Consider the following 19,643-nt stretch of genomic DNA (forward strand, 5'->3'; position numbering starts at 1 on the left):
GGCAATAATTATTTTTTGTGATGATGTCACATCTTCTATAAAAAACAATACAAATAAATACTGAAACGTATGAAAGTGTCACAATGGAAGAGTTTTATATTTGGTACCTTTTATTACTGCTGCTGATGTTGCTGTTATGAACACAAAGGCGACATCATGTCTCTTATAAAAATAGAACATTTATAAAAAGCAGATGAGCGTTACTAACACGGCCACTTCTTTCAAACATACCATAAATTGCAAACAATACAATACAATACAAAAAAAAATAAGAAAATAGCCTTTCAGAGTGAAAAATGTCTTTCGGGATGGAACGTGCCGCTACACGGTAGTTTCATGTTTCCACAAGCCAGTTTTGATACAATGGCCGCTCTCACCTGTGCTTATTAGTGGAACCACTTGTCCATTTTCTTTGTGCGCATCTCCATTTTGGGTGATCAGGTTGAGGCCGTACGATTTGGTTTCCAATTCGCTGCTGGCGAAGGGCTCGGTGGCGCAGTCTCTGGAAGCGGCGGGCACTACCTCTGCCTCGGCCTCCTCGCCGACCTTACGAGCGCGTCGCGGTAAGCTAGCGCTGTCGCTGCTATCATGCTGCAGCTGGCTTCGGTGGCGTTCCCGGTAAGCCATGTAGGCAGCACGGCGGCTGTTTCGTGCCGCCATATCGTAGTAGTGGTGCCGCCTGCTGGGGGCACTCTGGACGCTACCGTCCACGCTCGTGGGAACGTCGTAGGCGTACTCCCGTAGCACAGTGAGACGGCTGGCCCGGTGAGCACGAGATCGGTTCTTATGGGGCCTGTTGCCGGCCGCATTGTTATCCAGGGGTCGAAACTGCACGTCCACCGGCGCCATGTGCATTTTGATTTCGTTGTCCACCGAATGCTCTGTCAGGCTGTTGTCCAAAACGGTCATCACGGGGACGGCAGCGGCGGGTTTGCACTGGGCGGCCTCCGCATGCAAGTTGGTCAGCTTGCTGCCGTGAGCAGAGTTGCGTATGCTGGGTGCGCTCTTGTTCGTGCAGGAGGAGTCAGCGCTGCTGCTGCGGGCGCCCTTATTGGATTCAGCGTTCGTCCTGGCCGAGCCGGCCGCGGACGGCGCGGCGACGCCGGGTTGCGGCAGCAGAGCGTCCTCCTGCGTGGAGTAGTTGCGTCTGGCGGGGCAACACGCCCGCGACCAGAAGCGCCTCATGTCCTGCCTGTTGACGCAGTGATGCGTCACCATGAACGCGGCGAGGGCCAACGCCACCACGCCGAACAGGCAAGTGAACGCCAAATCGAAAGGGTGGTCCTGCGACACGGCCGTGGCGCCAAACACCCACAGGCCGCCATACAACCCCAGCGATACTGCCGCCCCCGTAAGCTGAGCGCCGAAGGTGTGCTCGTTCTCCAGCACCGCCACGGGAGCGTCCCGTGGAACGGAACCGGGCGTGAGGGGGCGGCGAGGGCCGTCCGCCGAGGCCTCATCGGCCAGGTGTTGCCGGTCGTCGGACAGCTCTTTGAACTCATAGCGGCGCTCGGGGTGGCGCCGCAGCTGGAGCAGGATGCTGAGGAAGTACATGCAGTCCACAAAGACGATGAAACCCGCCGGGCCGTAAAAAGCGCCGATGCTCGGCTCCCACGCCATCCAGCAACTGGAAAATAAACAAAATTTCCACATAATACATTTAATTTCAAGCGCCTTTCAAAACACTTAAGGACACATTACAATAAAAACAATAGAAACAAAGCACACAACAATAAAACAATAAGTAAAATGCTAAATAATAAAATAGCAGATTGAAGTAGACATTGAAAGCAATTTTAAACAGATGGGTTTTGAGGTGGGACTTGAAAATAGGGAGGGAGTCAATATTACGGATGTTGGGTGGAAATGAATTCCAGGGTTTGGGAGCAGAGTGGCTGAAATCTCTGCATCCCACCGTGGTGAGACGGGCAGAGGGCACATAGAGGTGAAGGGAGGATGAGGATCTGAAGGACTGAGAGGGAACGGAGATTTGAAGCAGGTCAGACAGATAGGGAGGGGCAAGGTTATGGATGGCTTTGAATGTAGACAGAAGTATTTTGAATTTGATCCGATGATTAACAGGGAGCCAGTGGAGCTGCATGGTGATGTGGTTAAAGGAGGGGCTTCTAGTGATGATCCAGGCTGAAGAATTTTTGACTAGTTGGAGTTTATGGAGAAATTTCTGACACCGAAGAGAAGTGAGTTACAATAATAGATGCGGGAGGTGACGAGACTGTGGTTAAGGATAGGAGCGGAGTGAGGGGTGAGCGAGGCTTCGGAGACGATTGATATTCCGGAGGTGGAAATACGCAGACCGAGTTATGTTATTTATATGTGAGTGAAAAGATAGTGAGCTATCGAGGATGACACCCAGGCTCTTGACCTGAAGGGAGGGGGACACGGTTGAACAGGTAAGAGAGAAACTGTTTGTTTTGTGTAGGGTGGATTTGGTACCGACAAGGAGAAGTTCAGTTTTTTCACCGTTAAGCTAGAGAAAGTTATGGGAAAGCCAAGATTTAATTTCTGAGTGGCAAAGTGAAAGGGATGAAGGTAGAAGAGAGGCGTCGGGTTTGCTGGAGAGGTAGAGTTGGGTGTAATCCGCGAAGCAGTGAAAGTGAATGCCAAACTTGCGGAAAATATTGCCAAGAGGAAGAAGGGAGGTAATAAAGAGAAGGGGCCCAAGGACAGACACTTGGGGCACACTAGAGAACAAAGGAGAGGACCGTCAGGTAAACGAGTTGATTTGGATAAATTGTGAGCGATCAGAGAGATAGGAGTGAAACCAGTGAAGTGGGGTGTGCGTGATGCCTAGGGTGGAAAGTCTGTCGAGCAGCATGGGGTGGGAAATGGTGTCAAAAGCCATGGTTAGTTCGAGAAGGATGAGGATGGAGAGTGAACCGGCATCGGCTGCCATGAAAAGATCATTCGTGATTTTCATGAGAGCCGATTCAGTAATGTGCTGGGGGCGGAAACCAGACTGGAATTGTTCGTAAAGGTTATTGTGAGTGAGGTGAGAGTGAAGCTGGGAGGCAACCGTTTTTTCAAAGATTTTGGCGATGAATGGAAGATGGGAAATTGGACGTAAGTTATTGAAATCGTTGCCTTGATTCTCATTTTATTTGCCTCGATTCTGCTTTCATGCTGGAATTTGAAGTGTCATTTTTTAAAAATCATTTCAAATTATTTAATATACGGTCACGTCTCAATTAACTCATTTACTGCCATTCCGGAATTTATTTGGGAATTGAAAATATGATGTGGAGCGCCATTCCAGAATTTGTTCCGAGTTTTGTTTTTTTCTTGTTTGGGTGTCGATAACGAGCTGGTCAGACATATGGCAATGTTTTTCCTTCCCACAAGGGAGCAGCATTTGCCTTTTGTCTATGTTAGCGTTTTGTTACAGCTTCAGCTGTTGTGAAAGCTCTATATAAATCAATATGTATGTATTGAATTTTATTTTGTACAGCCACCCCCATTTCAAGCTCAGATAACTCCACACCCAAAGAACGTAGGAATGAAAGAAATGTGTCTAAGGTTTCTTCCGCTGAATTGAATGTGTATGTAGTCCTAAAACTCAATATTCTGTGGGTCCTGCAATTTGAGTGAAAATGACAAAAACCGTGGCACTGGAATGGACACATTTTTGCAGCTCGTCTGGCAGTGAATTAATTAACTCTCTGATTTTCAACAGTAGCCAAAATGGAACTGTATAGTGCCACTTCGCAGTTTTTTTGACAACGATACTAGTGCAGCGTGTTCTACCGGAAACAAATTCCTTGTGTGTCCTACATACTTGGCAATAAAGATGATTCTGATTCTGATTCTGATTCTGATTGGTGTAGTCTTGTTTGGTGTAGTCCTAAAACTCAATAGTCTGTGGGTCCTGTGGACACATTTTTGCACATCGTCTGGCAGTGAATGAGTTAAACTTCAAATGTGTCGACCAAGGCACCAAATCACACCTTCTACTTACTATGGAGCATTGACTTGGCTGCCGTAATTCTTGATGTTCGCCGCCGCCGTAATGCCACAAACAATCGTTGGGATTCCGCCGGAGATTAAGTAGAACCTTTGGGAAACATTAACAGAAGGTTTCAACCTCCGAGCAGAAATAAAAAAATGCACGTTCTGCCGCACGTACCTCAGCATCGGGCGAGGCGGTGGGGGCGGCTCATCCGGTTCCTCGTAGCGCTTTGCTTTACGCGTCACCTGCTTGTAAATATTCCGTGCCGTCACTCCGACCCAGAGGGCGGTCGCCAATGTGGAGTAATGGAGTAAAATGCCCACCTGGGGGACCGCACGGGCGGTTTGATGTCATTACCAATATGAACAAGAGCATTTTGAAACCGAAACAGTAGGATCTTACCGCTTGGCAGACGCTAGCGTAGCGCGTCTGATTGATGCCGCCCACGAAAACGGCGCACGTGAGCGAAATGTGAAAGCAGAGGTTGACCAGCATGTGCCAAGACTTGCGGCTGACGCGTACTGACCTGGAAGCGGGAGCAACATGGGTGGTGCGGGAGGGGGTCAGCGGAAAATTCGGATGGGACAGCCGGGGAGGGAGGAGATTGGGCAGGCGAAGCGGCTCACTTGTGGTGGGAAATGTAACTGACGATGATGGTCAGCAAGCAGAAGAGGAGCACAATGCCGGTGGCGTAGATAACAGGATGCAACGGCTCGATGGTGGGCGTGAAATAGTCCATCGTGCTGAGGTCCTGCAGCGGACAAGATGGAAAACTTATTTTGGTCGGGAGAAAAACTTGGAATTCCATCAGTTTACGTGAATATCTTGCGGTAAAGGTTTTTGAAATCATTTGCATTTTGATATGTTTTTTTTTCATTGTGCAATTATTTTTGCCTTTTTGTGTCTATTTTTGGCGGGGTCTGGTAAATGAAAATAGAAGAATTGTATCATAACTTTACAGGAAGTTTAAAAAAACTGACTGACTGAGTTCTTCTACGTAGTTTTGTAAACATCCAAGCTATTTTTTACCCTCTTGACTAGTTCATAATTTTTCATTCATTCATTCATTCATTCATTCATAGATCTTTTGGATGGCTCCATCCTCACAAGGGTCGCAGGAGGTGCTGGAGCCGATCCCAGCAGTCTTTGGCCAGTAGGCGAGGGACACCCTGCCGGCCAGTCGCAAGGCACACAGAGACGAGCAAGCATTTGTGCTCACACTCACACCGAGGGTCAATTTGGAGTGTTCAATCAGCCTGCCATGCATGTTTTTGGAGGAAACTGGAATACCCGGAGAAAACCCACGCAGGCCCGGGGAGAACATTCAAAATTCACACAGGGAGGCCGGAACAGGGATTGAACACACAATCTCTCAACTGTGAAGTCGCCATCCTAACCACTTGATTACCGGAATGTCCTGGTTCATAATTTTTTCAAAATCAAATCATAAAACTGAATAACGGTGTTGATTTCTGAAAAAAATATGTTGTCAACAAATGTTATCGTAGGACATCTAAGCCTGACGAAATATTATAACTCTGTATTAATTTATCTTACTCAAGAGTTCGAAAACATGTCAGAGAGGAGTACTTGACCGCAGTCTACCATGAGCAATCCGTAGTTGCCGAGCGAGTTGCAGGATATGGTGGTGAAGTTATCATGGTGACCCAGGATGCGGCAGCCGTCGCTCTGCCAGCCGCCTTGACCACCCACTAGGCTGAAATTCCAGCAGGCGGACACGGCGTCTGAGCCGCGGGCGAAACGCCGCAGGGTGATGTTGACGGGGGTCCGCAGCATATGCACGGAAATGCCATCTGGATCCGAGAGGATAGAAAACGTACTTTGAATGAATCACTCCTCGGGACCTGCTTTTTTCACTAAATTGTAAACATACATTTGTAGCAAAATTAACAAAAAATAAATCCCACTTACCTATCTTTGCCATGATGACCGGAGTGGCCACATTCCTCCGCTTCCCGCCGTCGGCCAGCTGGCTGGAGTTGCTGGTAGATGGGAAGAACTTGCCGTTACGAAAGCCCAGAAGATGGAGCTTGTATACGGTGTCCTCCGTATGCCCGGGCAGAAGTGCCGCCTGGCTGAAGAGTGATTGGGGAAGCTGCAGAGATGCCTCCACCGTGGTGCTCTGCAGAATTAAGGCAACATCATGAGAAAATCTATCCAAAATATTCATTTGTGGCGCTGACTTTGTAACCGGCGACTCGATTCCTGAATCAGTCGATCATGCAGATTGACTTGATTGTGCTGTTATATATGATTAAATGACTGTGACAATGGTGATCACGAGGAGGCCAGGAATGTGCGCAGCAGCTTTCTTTACCTTCTGGCATGTTTTTTTTTCATCATATTAAAAAAATAAACACGTGTAATCCTAATTGGTAAATCCACATCTGGCTCTAAGGGTAGCTGGTTGATTCTGCTAGCGGCATTCTACGCAGTTTCAAAACGACATGCGTTAAATCTCCCGTCGCCACAGTTGTAAAAAGAACTCCTAGCACTTTATAGGGAATTAATATCCAACTTTTACAGCTTGTACATGTATCAAATACCTTTTTCATGCACACGATATACGAATTCCGTTGGATGGAATTGGTTACTGATTGACACTGAGTTTATCACAGCTCTCCATCGCTAATGTGTCACCGAGAAGATACTGCCACCATGACTGCATAACGAAACGCATGCAGTAATCAGTCACACAACAATCCTTTACCCACCCCAACATAAAACGTTGAGAAAATGAAAAGGGAAGAAAGGACGAGGGGTGCAGTCATGCTAAGTACGGTGTACTTGGAGGACCGCTAGGTGGCAGTAATTCCCAAAGTATGGTGTTCGATTTTCAGTTGTGTTGACTCGTAAAAAAAATACATTTTCTGGAAGTTTGTCATGACAAAAAAATAAATAAAACAATAATAATACAAATTAAGTAAATAAATATAATAAAAAGTAAGTAAATAAATACCATAAAAAGTAAGTAAATATAATAAAAATAAAGTCAATAAATATAATAACAATTCAGTAAATACATATAATAACAATTAAATAAATACATATTTTTTAAAATTGTTGTTGTCGTCATTATCCGTGGCAGTTCTTACAATAATAATAATAATCATCATCATCATAACCATAACCATAATAATACACATTTCATTTATAAGTGCCTTTCAAAACTCTCAAGGACACTTTCTTGGCCTGACCTTGAGCAGAACGCTGGAGAAGGAGCCGGTGGTGTTGCATTTAAAGGTGAGCTGACGGTCCTGCCCGTTGGTCCGTTCCGGGCTGGGCCTCTGGAACAACATGCAGGTCATGCCATTCCACTCGTTGGCCTTGACCGAGTGGGCCTCCAGCGCAATATTAGGGGAGGTCTGCCAACGCAAAAGAAAAAAAGAAAAAAACATTGAGCTTTGATAGTTTTGAAAGTTATTTGATATCATGCAATTCAAAACAATGAAGTGATAAATAAAAACCAATTTAAAAAATCTGTAAATAAACACATAAATAAATAGAGAAATAAATAAATAGTCAAACGAATAATCAGATAAATAAACAGATACAAAATAAATAGACAGCTGAATAGATAAAAAAACAGATAGATGAATGAATAAATGCATGAATAAATAAATAAACGAATAAACACACACCCGCGCACAAATAAATAAATACATAAATAAATAAATAAACAACACAGGCAAGATTGCCCATTTGGTGCATTTTCCAATATAATACAGATCTTTTTTGTTGGTGCACTGACCAGCGAGAAGGCCTGAGCCGAGGCCAAGCGGTGGGCGGCAATCTTCTGGAGGCAGGCGATGATGCGGGAACAGGCAGTAGCCTCACGCTGCGCCATCCACAACACCCGCTCGTCGGCCAGCATCAGATTACTGGCCATGCTCACCATCACCTCACCCAGCTGGAAAACAAGAAGATGTCGGGTGGGAAGGGAGATTGACATCAAGCGGGTGAATCCATCCACCGTTTCTTGGACTTTTTAAAAAGCCAATAGTTGTACTTTGTGTCGGGGTAATGATTCTGCTGAGCGTTTTGCGTTCATTCAGTGAAAAAAGGCCTCTGCTCCTGTGAGTCAAATTGAGCTATAATAATATTTCATTTACAGTAAATCTGTATATAGATTTCATTTGACTTAACACAATTAAACCAAGACAAGCATAAACCCTTGCCACTCACGTCTTTGAACTTGTCCACAAACTTGGCGAACTTCTCGATCATCTCCGCCACAAAGATGATGTCCATCTTATCTGAGAAGTTGGCGGCGTCGATCGTGCAGACCAGGAGGCGGCGTGCCCGGGGCACCACGTTGCTTTCGTTCAGTGGCATCTGATAAAAAGAGACACACGGCGACAGGTCGCTAAATACATGACAATACATATGGATTTATATAGCGCTTTAATAACAGCTGACGCTGTAACAAAGCGTATACAGGAGAAAAAAATCACGATACTCACCTGGTTGATGACATAGAGGAATCGTGTAACGTATTTTTGGAACTGGCAGCGGGAATAATCATCCTCTGCCCACAACCCGTTGCGATTACAGTGCCGCCAAGCACGTTGCTCATCGCCGGAGCCACCCGAGTAGCTTCCGGTGCTCGATGTTAATCTGTTGCAGGGGAGGAAGGCTCGGATTCCCGCCAGGGTGCGCGGCCACCTGGAACGTTGTCGTAACGGCTATTTATTTTCCACAAATTTGTAGTCAGGCATTCACCAATAAAAGGAAATCCCCCGAGCAGTGGCTAGCATGCCAGACAAAAGGTGACTCGGTATAATTGATGAAAACCAACCGAAAGTCTCCCTTGTTGTTGGAGATGCGTTCAGGGGCGCAGTATTTTGCGGAACTCTCCAACACAACAATATGAACCGTCCGGGTGGTGTTTCCTCGGCTCGTCCTGACGCGACACTCCCAGTTCCCGGTAAAGCCCGGTTGGATATTTGAGATGGTCAACGCGCTGCCAGAAGACATATCACAAATTATATCAAAAAGTAGCGGCGCCAAAGCTTTTTATTTGGGATTATCTCATCACCTGGCAATCAGAGAGCAGTTCTGCACAATATGTTTCTCGATATAGATGCCCTGAGCGGCGTCGGCAGTCACCATGCGCCCGTTCTGGTACCACAGGACCTGCATGTCTTCGGCCACGAAGGACGCTTGACACTGGAATGGCAGGCTGTCCCCCTGGAAGACCACCTGGCGCTGGGATGGAGTCAGCTGGAAGGAGGGCAGCTCGAGTGGGGCGTCTGTAATTGAGAATGCATCAAATTGAGAAACTAAGTCGTCGGGGGGAAATCTCATCAACACGTGACTCTACATAGCATTGGACAAAGGACTGCAGACTTCCTGCCCAAATGAAGTTAGAAAATGACACAAAAAAGCAAAATGTAAGTACAGTATATGAAGTACATTTTTTGACATTGCATGTAAAAAATATTTGCAATTATAATGCAAACAAAAAATGAAGCGCATACAATACTGTATGCGCTTAAAAAAACGACATCACAAAACTGCAAAAAAAAAAAAAAAACACTATTGGGAGCAACAATGAATTTTGAACATTGTTCACAATAATAAATAAAACTAACCCAAAACATTAGGACTGTATTATTGAGATGTTTGTCCTTCATCATTATAAATAAATAAATAAATAAATAAATAAATAAATAAAAGTATGCCTACTCACGTCACATAAGCAGCATAACATTGAATAAGTGCAACTGATACATGGTTGCCATCTAGTAGTCACTTGTGATATTACAACTTTTAATTCCAGCCCAGCGCAGTGCAGTGATGACTCGGCTTACGACCGCTTTAGCTCATGAAGTTTTTGCCTTACGAACAGTAAATTCGCGAGAATATAATCTTGGCATACGAACTAGTTTTCGGCGGACGAACCAAACCACACGGTCGAACAGCACCACAGTAGCTGGCAGACTAGTTTCCGTGACTCATTTTCTTTGTGTGCAGACGCGGTTTGTTATCGAGTGGAGTACTTTTGCTATGATGGGACTGAAAAAGACCCCATCGCAGGCTATTATTAAGCCAAAGAGGACGCAAAAGAAAATTACGGTCGAGCAGAAGATGATCGAAAAACACGAACGAGGTGTGCGTTTGTGTGACTTAGCGTCGCAGTACCAGTATGATAAGTCGACCATTGCTACGTGTGGCTAAGGGTCTTTCTGTGTTGTCGAAGCAACGATCTCAGGCAATAGAAGAGGTTGAAAAACTTCAATTGATTTGGATTAACGAAAAGCAGCTAGGAGGGGACCGTGTGAATAAGGGTATTATCGCCGAGAATGCATGGCAACTTCACTCGGATACCATCAAGGGGCAACTACATCAACGACCATCACAAAGGTAAATAAAACAACTTTATTATACAGTACAGTTGATTTCTTTCATTAAAATACAATACCACATTTATTATACATAAAATAATGTATATTTTGTGTAGTTTTAAGGCTTATGTAGAAGAAAATTATGTTTTATGGGGACCTGGGAACGGACTATTCTCATTTTTAATGGTTTCTTATGGGAAAAAAATGTTTGTCAGACGAACTTTTTACCTTACACACATTTTCTGGGAACCAATTAAGTTCGTAAACTGAAGTTTCACTGTATATCGGTAGTATTCTGATTCTCCCAGCGTACCATTGAATGCTTATTTATATTTTTTAAAGGATGTTTGGGGCGTTATGATGATGATGATGTTGCCTTTTTCTCTATGCCGTGCCAGTTTTAGCTTTAACCAAGGTAATGAATTAATTAGGAGTTACAAAATCATGAATAACCGATCTTCCACATATTTGGGGTTCACTAGTCATCAACGCACTTTCTATTTTTAGCTATCTATCCATCTGTCTATTCATCTAACCATCCATCCACCTTTTCATTTGTTCATTCATTCATTTTTGATGCTTGCGATGATATAATCTGTTGTGAACTGATAAAACACCGGTGCCAATTCTCGTATATTACCTAACCCACCTCCCAAAAAACAAAACAAGTTTAAAGAGACAGCCGAACTGGCGCTCGCCTACCACACGTGAGGAGCTCCGGCTTGACGGCTGTGACGAGCTGACCCTGCAGCGACTGCGGGTACGAGCACCTGGTGCCCTTGGCCGCCACGTTCCTGTCGCGAAGCCAGCGCAGCAGCCACAGCAGGTTGCAATCACATAGCAGGTACGGCGTCTGAAAGTCCCTGACGGATTGCCAGCAAAGTGCCACGGGTGAGTGACATCTCGTCAAATAGTTTATTTTTTTTTTGCAGCTTCATACTCACAGTGACTTCAATGAGACCAGGCTGTCAAAGGTCCCTTGAGCCAACGAAGAGAACAAATTCCCCGAAAGATTTCTGCAAATGTAAAAGAGTTAGAGGGGCCTGGGGGCATCATTCCACTAGAATTCCATCACAAAAAAACAAAAACATACAGCCGGATGAGACTCGTGAGGCCCCGGAAGATATCCGCATTGAGGCATCCGATGCTGTTGTTGGACAATTCCCTGCCGAACAAAAGAATAATTTAAATTTCAATTCACCCCTCCCCCCGCCATCCCCTTCTGTTTTGTTATATTGTGACGACTAAAAAGGGGCAAAAAACACTGTGTTTTATATGTACAATAACTCTGTAAATTATTCTATAAAAATCACAATGTAATTTACAGGATTTAGAATTATTTTAAATCCCCGCACCCCTCACCTTCCCCCCTTCTTGTTATATGATGGCTGCAACTGAACCATTTTTTTTTTATCTGAAGATTTTTAAGAAACTTCTGCTGAGTTTATTTTGATTCATATCCACGGCTGCTATATTAATTTTACATAGTTCTTTATTTTATGAACTTGTTCACTGCCATTCCCGAATTTATTTGTGAATTGAAAAGCATGACGTAGAGAGCCATTACCGAATTTGTTCGGGTTTTGGTTTTTCTTTTGGGGGGTGGGAGGAGGTTCAAGCTCCGGTCAGACCTCTGACAATGTGTTCCCTCTTCCGAGGGGGCAGCATTTGCCTTTTGGACACCTGCACCCACTTCAAGCTCAGAGAACTCCAGACCCATATAACTTGGGAATTAACTTTTTTTTTACTGATGAAAGAAGAGACTAAGTTTTTTCACGCTGTATTGAATCTTAGTGTAGTCGAAAAACCCAATATTCTGTGGGTCCTGCAATTTGAATGAAAATGACAAAAACCCTGGCACTGGAGTGGACACATTTTTACACATCGTCTGTCAGTGAATGAGTTAAAAAAAAGAATACTGTTTGAGCGGCATGTTGAGACAGAACAACTTCAAGATTTTTTTCCGTTTCCTGAGCATGTTTTTGTGCCTGCAGGTGGGTCTCTCCATTTCAAAAAAAGCAGATTGAGGTCATTCATGGTGATCGAGTGTCGGTGACTCAGTTGACGATGTAAACACTCCAGTCAGAAAGAATTGCACCGTATGATCCATGTCAATCACATCTTTATCATCGCATATGTATTTAAAACCTTTGCGCTATATTATGAGTCGAATTGGCCGATTTGAAAGTTTTTGGACATCAAAAGAAAATTATCGCTGCAACCACTGTAACAGGAGGTTGATAACTGTGTTTAAAGTGGAAGCGGAGCTTTGTGCACATGCACATCAAGGAAAGTGAGTGCCTTTCATGCGACTTTACAGGCGCCACATCAAGGGACTCCAATACATTGAGATGAGACGAGACGGCGGTCCACCTTTCATTTCCTCTGCATTGCCAAAGGGCGTAGAGTGGGCATGCTGCATCTAAACTGAGGTGCTGCGAGAAACTGCAGGCGAGATTAACAGCACGTAGAGAGCCGGAAGGGAATGTTAAAAATAGCTTGATGTGATGAGGCCACAGTTGGGACCTTTCAGCTGTTAGTGGGGTGCTTTGATGTAGGTCAATGTTAAACAAGAATGGTATGTTTTGTTTTAGTCAAGGATTCAATTTATATTGCACACAACTGCACTTAGTGAAAGCATGCAGGAAGTTATGGCAATAAACCTTAGATTTTACAACACTGTTTTTAATCAGAATAATTCATCTCTTCGAGACTTGTGTGCCCTGGAATATGACCCAAAATGGCCGCCTCAAAATGTATGTTTTTTTTTCCAATTGTTAGTTTATTTATATATATATTTTTTTACATTTTGTTTGTTGGCATGGGCGTGTCCACCACATCTGGAGTGAAATGGTGAAATGGGGAAGGCCGTGGGGGGCAGCAGCACTCCCTGTGTTAAGAGAACAAGCCTTAAATACTGCATGCAGCCCATGCAAGCTGAAAGCGTTCCTGTCTGTCTCTCGATGCTCAGCAGGCGTGGACAGACTCAACTTTGGCTCAGCTGCATCTGATTCCAAATCATGCCGCATTCAGGAGACATACTGAATTCCCAGTCTCCTAAACGCACAGACGCCTCGTTTGAAAAGCGCTCCTCGCCCATACATGCACTGGTGGGGGCGTGTGAATGTGTCCATGGACCCAAGCTGTCTCGGGCTTGGAGCCAGACTAAACAGAGCAGTGGAAATAAAACAGCACTTGACCCTTATGGACGCATAGCAGAGCTGCCGAACACAAACATGCGGCGCACTGCAAACATAGATAGGTGCGACAGCTGCTCTGGACGTGCTGCGAAGTCTCCAAAGGTTGTCAGTATGGAAGGGAGAAAAAAGTGAGGACACTCATGATAGTACTTACAGTCTTTTGAGAGCTGGTAATCCGAGGAAGGCACCCGGTTCTATTCGGCTGATCTGGTTATTCCGCAAGTCCCTGGAAATCACAGAATTAAAAAGAGTTCTTTCGCCTGCTTTTTTCTCTCTCTTTCTCTTTCTAACATGATATTCAGCCCGCTAACTAGCTAGCATTGTCTCTCTAGCTTTCTAGCATATTTAGGCCGCTAACTAGCTTGCACCCTCTCTCTTTCTAGCATGATATTTCGCCCGCTAACTAGCTAGCACTGTCCCGCTTTCTAGCATTTATAGTCTGCTAACTTGCTAGCACTCTCTCCCTCTATCTCTTTCTAGCATGATGGTTAGCCCGCTAACTAGCTATCATCCTCTCTCTCTCTCTCTAGCATGATACTTAGCCTGCTAAGTAGGTAGCACACTCTCTTTTACTTTCTAACATGATATTTAGATCACTAACTAGCTAGCGCTCTCTATCTCTCTCTTTCTAGCATGCATTATTATTATTATATTTAGCTCGCGAACTAGCTAGCACTCTCTTTTACCCGACCTCCCTGTTCATTTATTTATCTGTTTATTTACTTATTAGTTTCTTCATCGATTTCTTTACTTATTCATTAATTTAGCACAGAGCCTGTCACGCTGAGCAATGACCACTTCTGGTGTCGAGTCTACAACAAATGATAAAAGTCAAGGCGGAAATTAATTTTGCCTTGACTTTTCTTTATTGATTTGAAAGTAGACTCATATCAATGAAACAATATTTCAATATTTTACAGTGTTTTGTTTTTAATTAAATCACAGAAACTGAGAATCTATGGAGACACAACACCTAAACATTTTCAATTCAAAGACCCTTAGGATTAAACATGAAGCATCTAGAACACAGGTGTCAAAGTCAAGGCCCGCGGGCCAAATCCGGCCCGCCACATCATTTTTTTTTTCGGCCCGGGAAAGCAAATCAAATTTGTTAAATTCCATGATGATTGCTAAAATCTGAGCCAAAATATCATATTTTTGGATGTCAACCACAATAAAAGTCATTATTCTTGACTTCAGATTTGAAAACGCGTTATTCATTAATTTGCTGTGTGCTCTATATGTAATATTTGAAGGGATTTAAACATTCTAATGCACAGGTGTCAAAGTCAAGGCCCGCGGGCAAAATCCGGCCCGCCACATCATTTTTTTCGGCCCGCGAAAGCAAATCAAACTTGTTAAATTCCATGATGATTGCTAAAATCTCAGCCAAAATTTCATATTTTTGGATGTCAACCACAATAAAAGTCATTATTCTTGACTTCAGATTTGAAAATGAGTTATTCATTAATTTGCTGTGTGCTCTATATATAATATTTGAAGGGATTTAAACATTCTAATGGGTTCCTCAAATTCATAACGGCCCTCGAGAGGAAACAATAACTACAATGTGGCCCGCGGCAAAAAATGACTTTGACACCCCTGATCTAGAAACAACAATAAGGTAATTTGACTCAATTCAAATCACAACGACCTGGATGATTTAAACCTGGTTTCCAAAAAGCAGAAGATTTACTCAAGAATTAGCATGTGACGCTAGTCTAGCTTCCATTTCTGTGGGTGACGTAATCATGGCTACCGTGCGATGCGGAGACATCCCACCAATATCTCCACTGTGACTCGAGAAAATTCACACACGTAGCCCAATCGGCATAACTGATTCTCTACCCTCGCTGGATGCCGTTTCAATGTTCACGGCTGGATGGACAGTTTCTTGGCGGACAAAAGAGGAGTGGGAAAACAGAAAGGTACCGGAGGCTGTGGAAAGTGGTCGTGTGGGTGGAATGGAGGGGTAGGTTCTTTTATTTTATTTTCACAAGGGTGGATTTGATGAATGTTGGGAGAAGAGGCCTCAGGGGTTGTGTTGCTGGCACCTCCAACTTTTGCTTAGCATCATTACAATGACAAAGCAGGCGAGTTGTCCAGCTTTGCTGACCTTCCAGGCACAAAGAAGACCTACTTTTGGACCGCAGCATTCGAATGACGACGGCCTGAGCAAGCTTTTTACGACCCAATCGTCTAGCCGCTAGCGCATAAAAGCCTTCCAGGTTTTTTTTTTTTTTTGGGTGGGGGTGGGGGGGGGTCAAAGTTTGCTGGGACACCAATTAAGTAAACATCCTTCTAATTGCCACTGAGTGGTAAAAATGAACTGAGTCATCAACACAACATTCGGATGGATGTCTTGAATAAGTCCTTTTTTTACCCACAATTTAGGTGTGCTTTAAAAATACTGCAGCAATCGAAAAAGCCAACCCAAAGGCACTTTTGGGGGTGGGAAACAGGCAGCTCACCCAAGTTTGACACAGTTGTGTAACTTCACACTAAGGGAGTCACTCCAGTGATTTAACTCCTAAAATTGAACCAATTAAAAAAAAACATCACTATCCCATACCACAACGCCTTCAAGGCTCATTTTCCAACGAGTGCATAGGATTACATATATCACCGCGGGTGTCTAGACCTTAAAGTGGTTCTCTAAAGATCCTGAGTCGTTTTAGACAACGTTATCAGAAACATACCTCTAATTCCCAACTGATGCAGTCATGTGCTGCGTTAGCCTCGGGTAAAAGCACGACCATTAACGGCTCTGTTATTCAATCTGAGAGGAAGCCATTCCCCAGTGATAAATCATGCGAGGCCCATCTACGCGGGCCCCAGAGCATTATTTCTCCAAAGAATCCCTCGTTCGGAAACAAGGGAGATGACATTACAAAATCACAGGGGTATAGCATGAATGAGTGGAGAACTGATGAAAAAGAGAACCCTGACCCAATCAACTAAAGCTAGGTTGGATTATCGAAACCCTCCAAGGTTTATTCTGACCAGAAAGAAAAATCACCAAAGATTGGGGGCAGTACCCAAATGAGCTGAACTGCTTTTGGAACATTAGACATCATTGACGGTGTACTACTTACAATTTTTCCAACATTGCCAATCCGAGAAATGAGCCATTCTTCAGTTCTTGAATTTTATTGTTGTTCAGAATTCTGTGAAAGGGGCAGAAAAATAGCAACATGAATGCAAACCGACAAGAAGATACATTGAGCATTGTCCTTCTAACACCCAGGCCGAAAAACAGATATGTTTCTGGAAAAGGGGTGCCCAATTTGATACAATGGGAATCCTGTTCTAGAGTACTCATCCCTACAGTGGGCAAATATAAGTGAATGCTTTTTGCAAAAGGCAATCGTCCCCTCACGGCCATGCTCCCAAAAATACCTCAAATCTTTTCCAATTGAAGTGAATGGAAATGCTGTTAATGGGTTCTAACATCCACCCCCACAAATTAAAACAACATATTTGTAATGTTAATTTCTTTTTTTAATCTGATGCAAATTTCCATGCAGAATACAACTACTCAAAATCCTCCCCTGTTAAGGCTTTATAGACAGAACACTTCTTTGCCCTCTATCTGGGTGGGGACTCCAGAGGGAAGGGTCTGGAGTTCCTGGAAGAGCTTTGTCTCCCTTATCTTGATGCCGAGATAAATCCCACTAGAGTTCAAGGCATGAACAAACTACAAGGGGAGTCCAAATGACCAAAACCGAGAGAGATTTGTGTCAAAATTATGCACAAAGATACATACATCCATATTTTTTTCATATTCACAAATAAGCACAATTTTCTTTTTTGTGCACTTGTTGAGTTCTAATTTGTAAATAGTCAATTTTGTGACGGTCCAAGACACAAAAGATAGTTATTTCGTAGTCTGAGTATGTGACCCTCGTAAACAACAAAAAAAGTTGTGAATCTGTCAATTTTTGGATTCGCTTTATCCTCACAAGGGTCGGGCTGCAGCCGATTCTTGCTGTCTTTAGGCAGGAGGCCGGGGACACCCTGAACAATTGCGGGGTACACATAGACGAACAACCATTTGCGCTCATATTCACATCTCCGAAGACTTTTAAGTGTTCAATTAGCTTGCCATGCATGTTTTTGGAATGCGGGAAGAAAACAGAGTACCCGGAGAAAACCACCACAGGCCAGAGGACTACATGCAAACTGCATAAAAGAAGCTCAGAGCTGGAATCGAACCCAGTAACTGCACGGTGAAGTCAACGTGCTAACCACTCGGTCAACGGGCTGGCCTGTTCTGGAGTATTTTTCGTAAAATTATCCACACAGGGGGATTCCTCTGCCGTTGGAACCTGAATGCTCTTTTTTGTCTCACCAAGATGTCAGCTGAACATCATCAGGGACATGCATGAGTATGACCTTTTAGTTTTACAATGTTGCCATCATCGCGTTGGACTAATCCAAGAAAGACCACAGAGATATCACCTCAACTCCCCTTGTATGGCAATTTTAACCTGTCCGTCTACACATGTCACGTCATGAAATAAAACAAACAACCCCAGCCTCTGGGAACAAAATTCCTGTCAACAAATCCACACGCTTGGCCAACAATAGACACCCGGGCTTGAGTTAAATCCTCCCCTTTTCATTTCTAGGCCTCGGGCATCTAATATTTCCTTTCCTTGCCCCAGTGTTCTCATGTCGCTGCAATCGCTCAACACCAACACAAAAACTCACACAGAAAAAAGGCTCAGCTGCACTGTGGAATTTATACAAATGCACAACAAAAAAGAAAAGTTTGAATGTGAAAACTAAAGCCACTGTTTTGTTAGTAAGGACTTCTCTGTTATGTGTCTAAACTGATTCTATTTGTAGTTATGAATAGTTTTATTACCGATATTTAGATATTCACGAAATATGCACAATCAGTCGCAGACCACCGAGACCAAACAGGAGTATGTGGGGCATTCAAGTGGCGACGTAAACAGGAATGTCCAGTTTATACTCACAGCGTGACTGTCCGATTTGGGAACGAATCCGGCGGCAACATCTGACGGAGCTCCAGGTTACTGCAGACAACCTTCCTGTCAGACGACAGGCTTTTCCCGGTGCTTTTCGAGTGCTCGTCGTATTTGCAAGCAGACGCGTCCGCCGCTGCTAATGCGCCGCCGATGCACAGCAGCAAAGTCAAGAACCACAGCGAATGGGCGTTCATTTTCCCCACGGGGCCATAAAGTAACCAGAGTAAAAACTGATAAATCTCATGAATCGCACAAAAGTTGGGTTTCTTTTTACTTTAACCACAGACATGTTACTGTAGCTTGTAGCTTAATCGGTTGTAGCACTGCTCCATCGTCCATTATTTTTTTGCCTTCAGCGAAACGGAAGGTTCTTTGTTTCTTTCTTCATTTAAAACCACCTCCCCAAACAGCGCTGCGTTTGGTGCCCATCGCGGGAGTGTTTGCTTTTCCACGGAAGGCGACTGCGGTCAATTCCAAAATATCCACGCAAACAAAAAGGTATCTAGTAGTGGTACGATCCAAACCCGAAGCAACAGAAGTCCCCTTTCTCCTGTTTTTCCCCCAACAGGAAATCGGTCAGAAAAACTACGAGCGCCAAAGGCAACAGCAGCCTAAACGTTGCCACAGCTCAAAAGCTCAAAACGTCAAATATGATGGGAACCTATTGAGAAGGGGAATAGTCTCTTGAGTTCCTTTCCCGACTCGTAAAGAATTCCAGGCGAGTTCTTGTCCATTGGAAGTCTTTTTAGCCTCACTGTAGTTGAGTTAGCTTGCATCTTCCGTTTCCATATTTCAAAATAAAACTAACGCGGGTCTCGTTTTTTTGAACTACAAAAAATATTTTTGGAAGGACAGTGTTTTTAATAATCAGAATTGTTTCTGTTTTGGACCAATTAAATAAATGATAAATTACGAAATGTTTTTTTTCCAAAGATCAACAACCTGGATGTAAAGACAATTTATCCAGTCTTGGTTTTCCGCAATCGTTCGTCTCCCACCACATATGAGACCATTACATCTAAAGTAGTGTCAAACAAAAAAAAAATAAAAAAATAAAAAACAAGCAAACAAATAAATCAATATAAGCCGTTAACATCAAATCGTTGACAACTAA

The 19,643-nt window shown here is 43.8% G+C and overlaps 1 protein-coding gene across 2 annotated transcripts; it reads right to left on the reverse strand.

Moving 5' to 3' along the window:
- Window positions 1-236: 236 nt before the first annotated feature.
- Window positions 237-19,283, reverse strand: adgra3 (adhesion G protein-coupled receptor A3). Of its 2 annotated transcripts, XM_088990355.1 has the most exons (20): window positions 18,817-19,283; window positions 18,518-18,737; window positions 16,628-16,699; window positions 13,687-13,758; window positions 11,426-11,497; window positions 11,277-11,348; window positions 11,035-11,195; window positions 9,024-9,237; window positions 8,784-8,948; window positions 8,449-8,650; window positions 8,171-8,320; window positions 7,737-7,895; window positions 7,183-7,350; window positions 5,897-6,107; window positions 5,570-5,778; window positions 4,591-4,715; window positions 4,367-4,490; window positions 4,142-4,287; window positions 3,974-4,069; window positions 237-1,627 (listed from the first exon to the last, which is right to left on the reverse strand). In XM_088990355.1, exons 1-20 carry the CDS (start codon window positions 18,866-18,868, stop codon window positions 322-324), a joined length of 3,996 nt encoding a protein of 1,331 aa, XP_088846481.1. In that variant the 5' UTR covers window positions 18,869-19,283; the 3' UTR covers window positions 237-321. The 2 variants fall into 2 exon arrangements, with proteins under 2 accessions (XP_088846481.1, XP_088846480.1); XM_088990354.1 differs by having other exon boundaries at window positions 18,518-19,282.
- Between the last annotated feature and the right edge of the window lie 360 nt (window positions 19,284-19,643).

The sequence above is a fragment of the Hippocampus bargibanti genome, linkage group LG02, assembly GCF_051943395.1.
Source record: "Hippocampus bargibanti isolate YZ-2025 linkage group LG02, ASM5194339v1, whole genome shotgun sequence".
In the NCBI taxonomy this organism is placed as follows: domain Eukaryota; kingdom Metazoa; phylum Chordata; class Actinopteri; order Syngnathiformes; family Syngnathidae; genus Hippocampus; species Hippocampus bargibanti.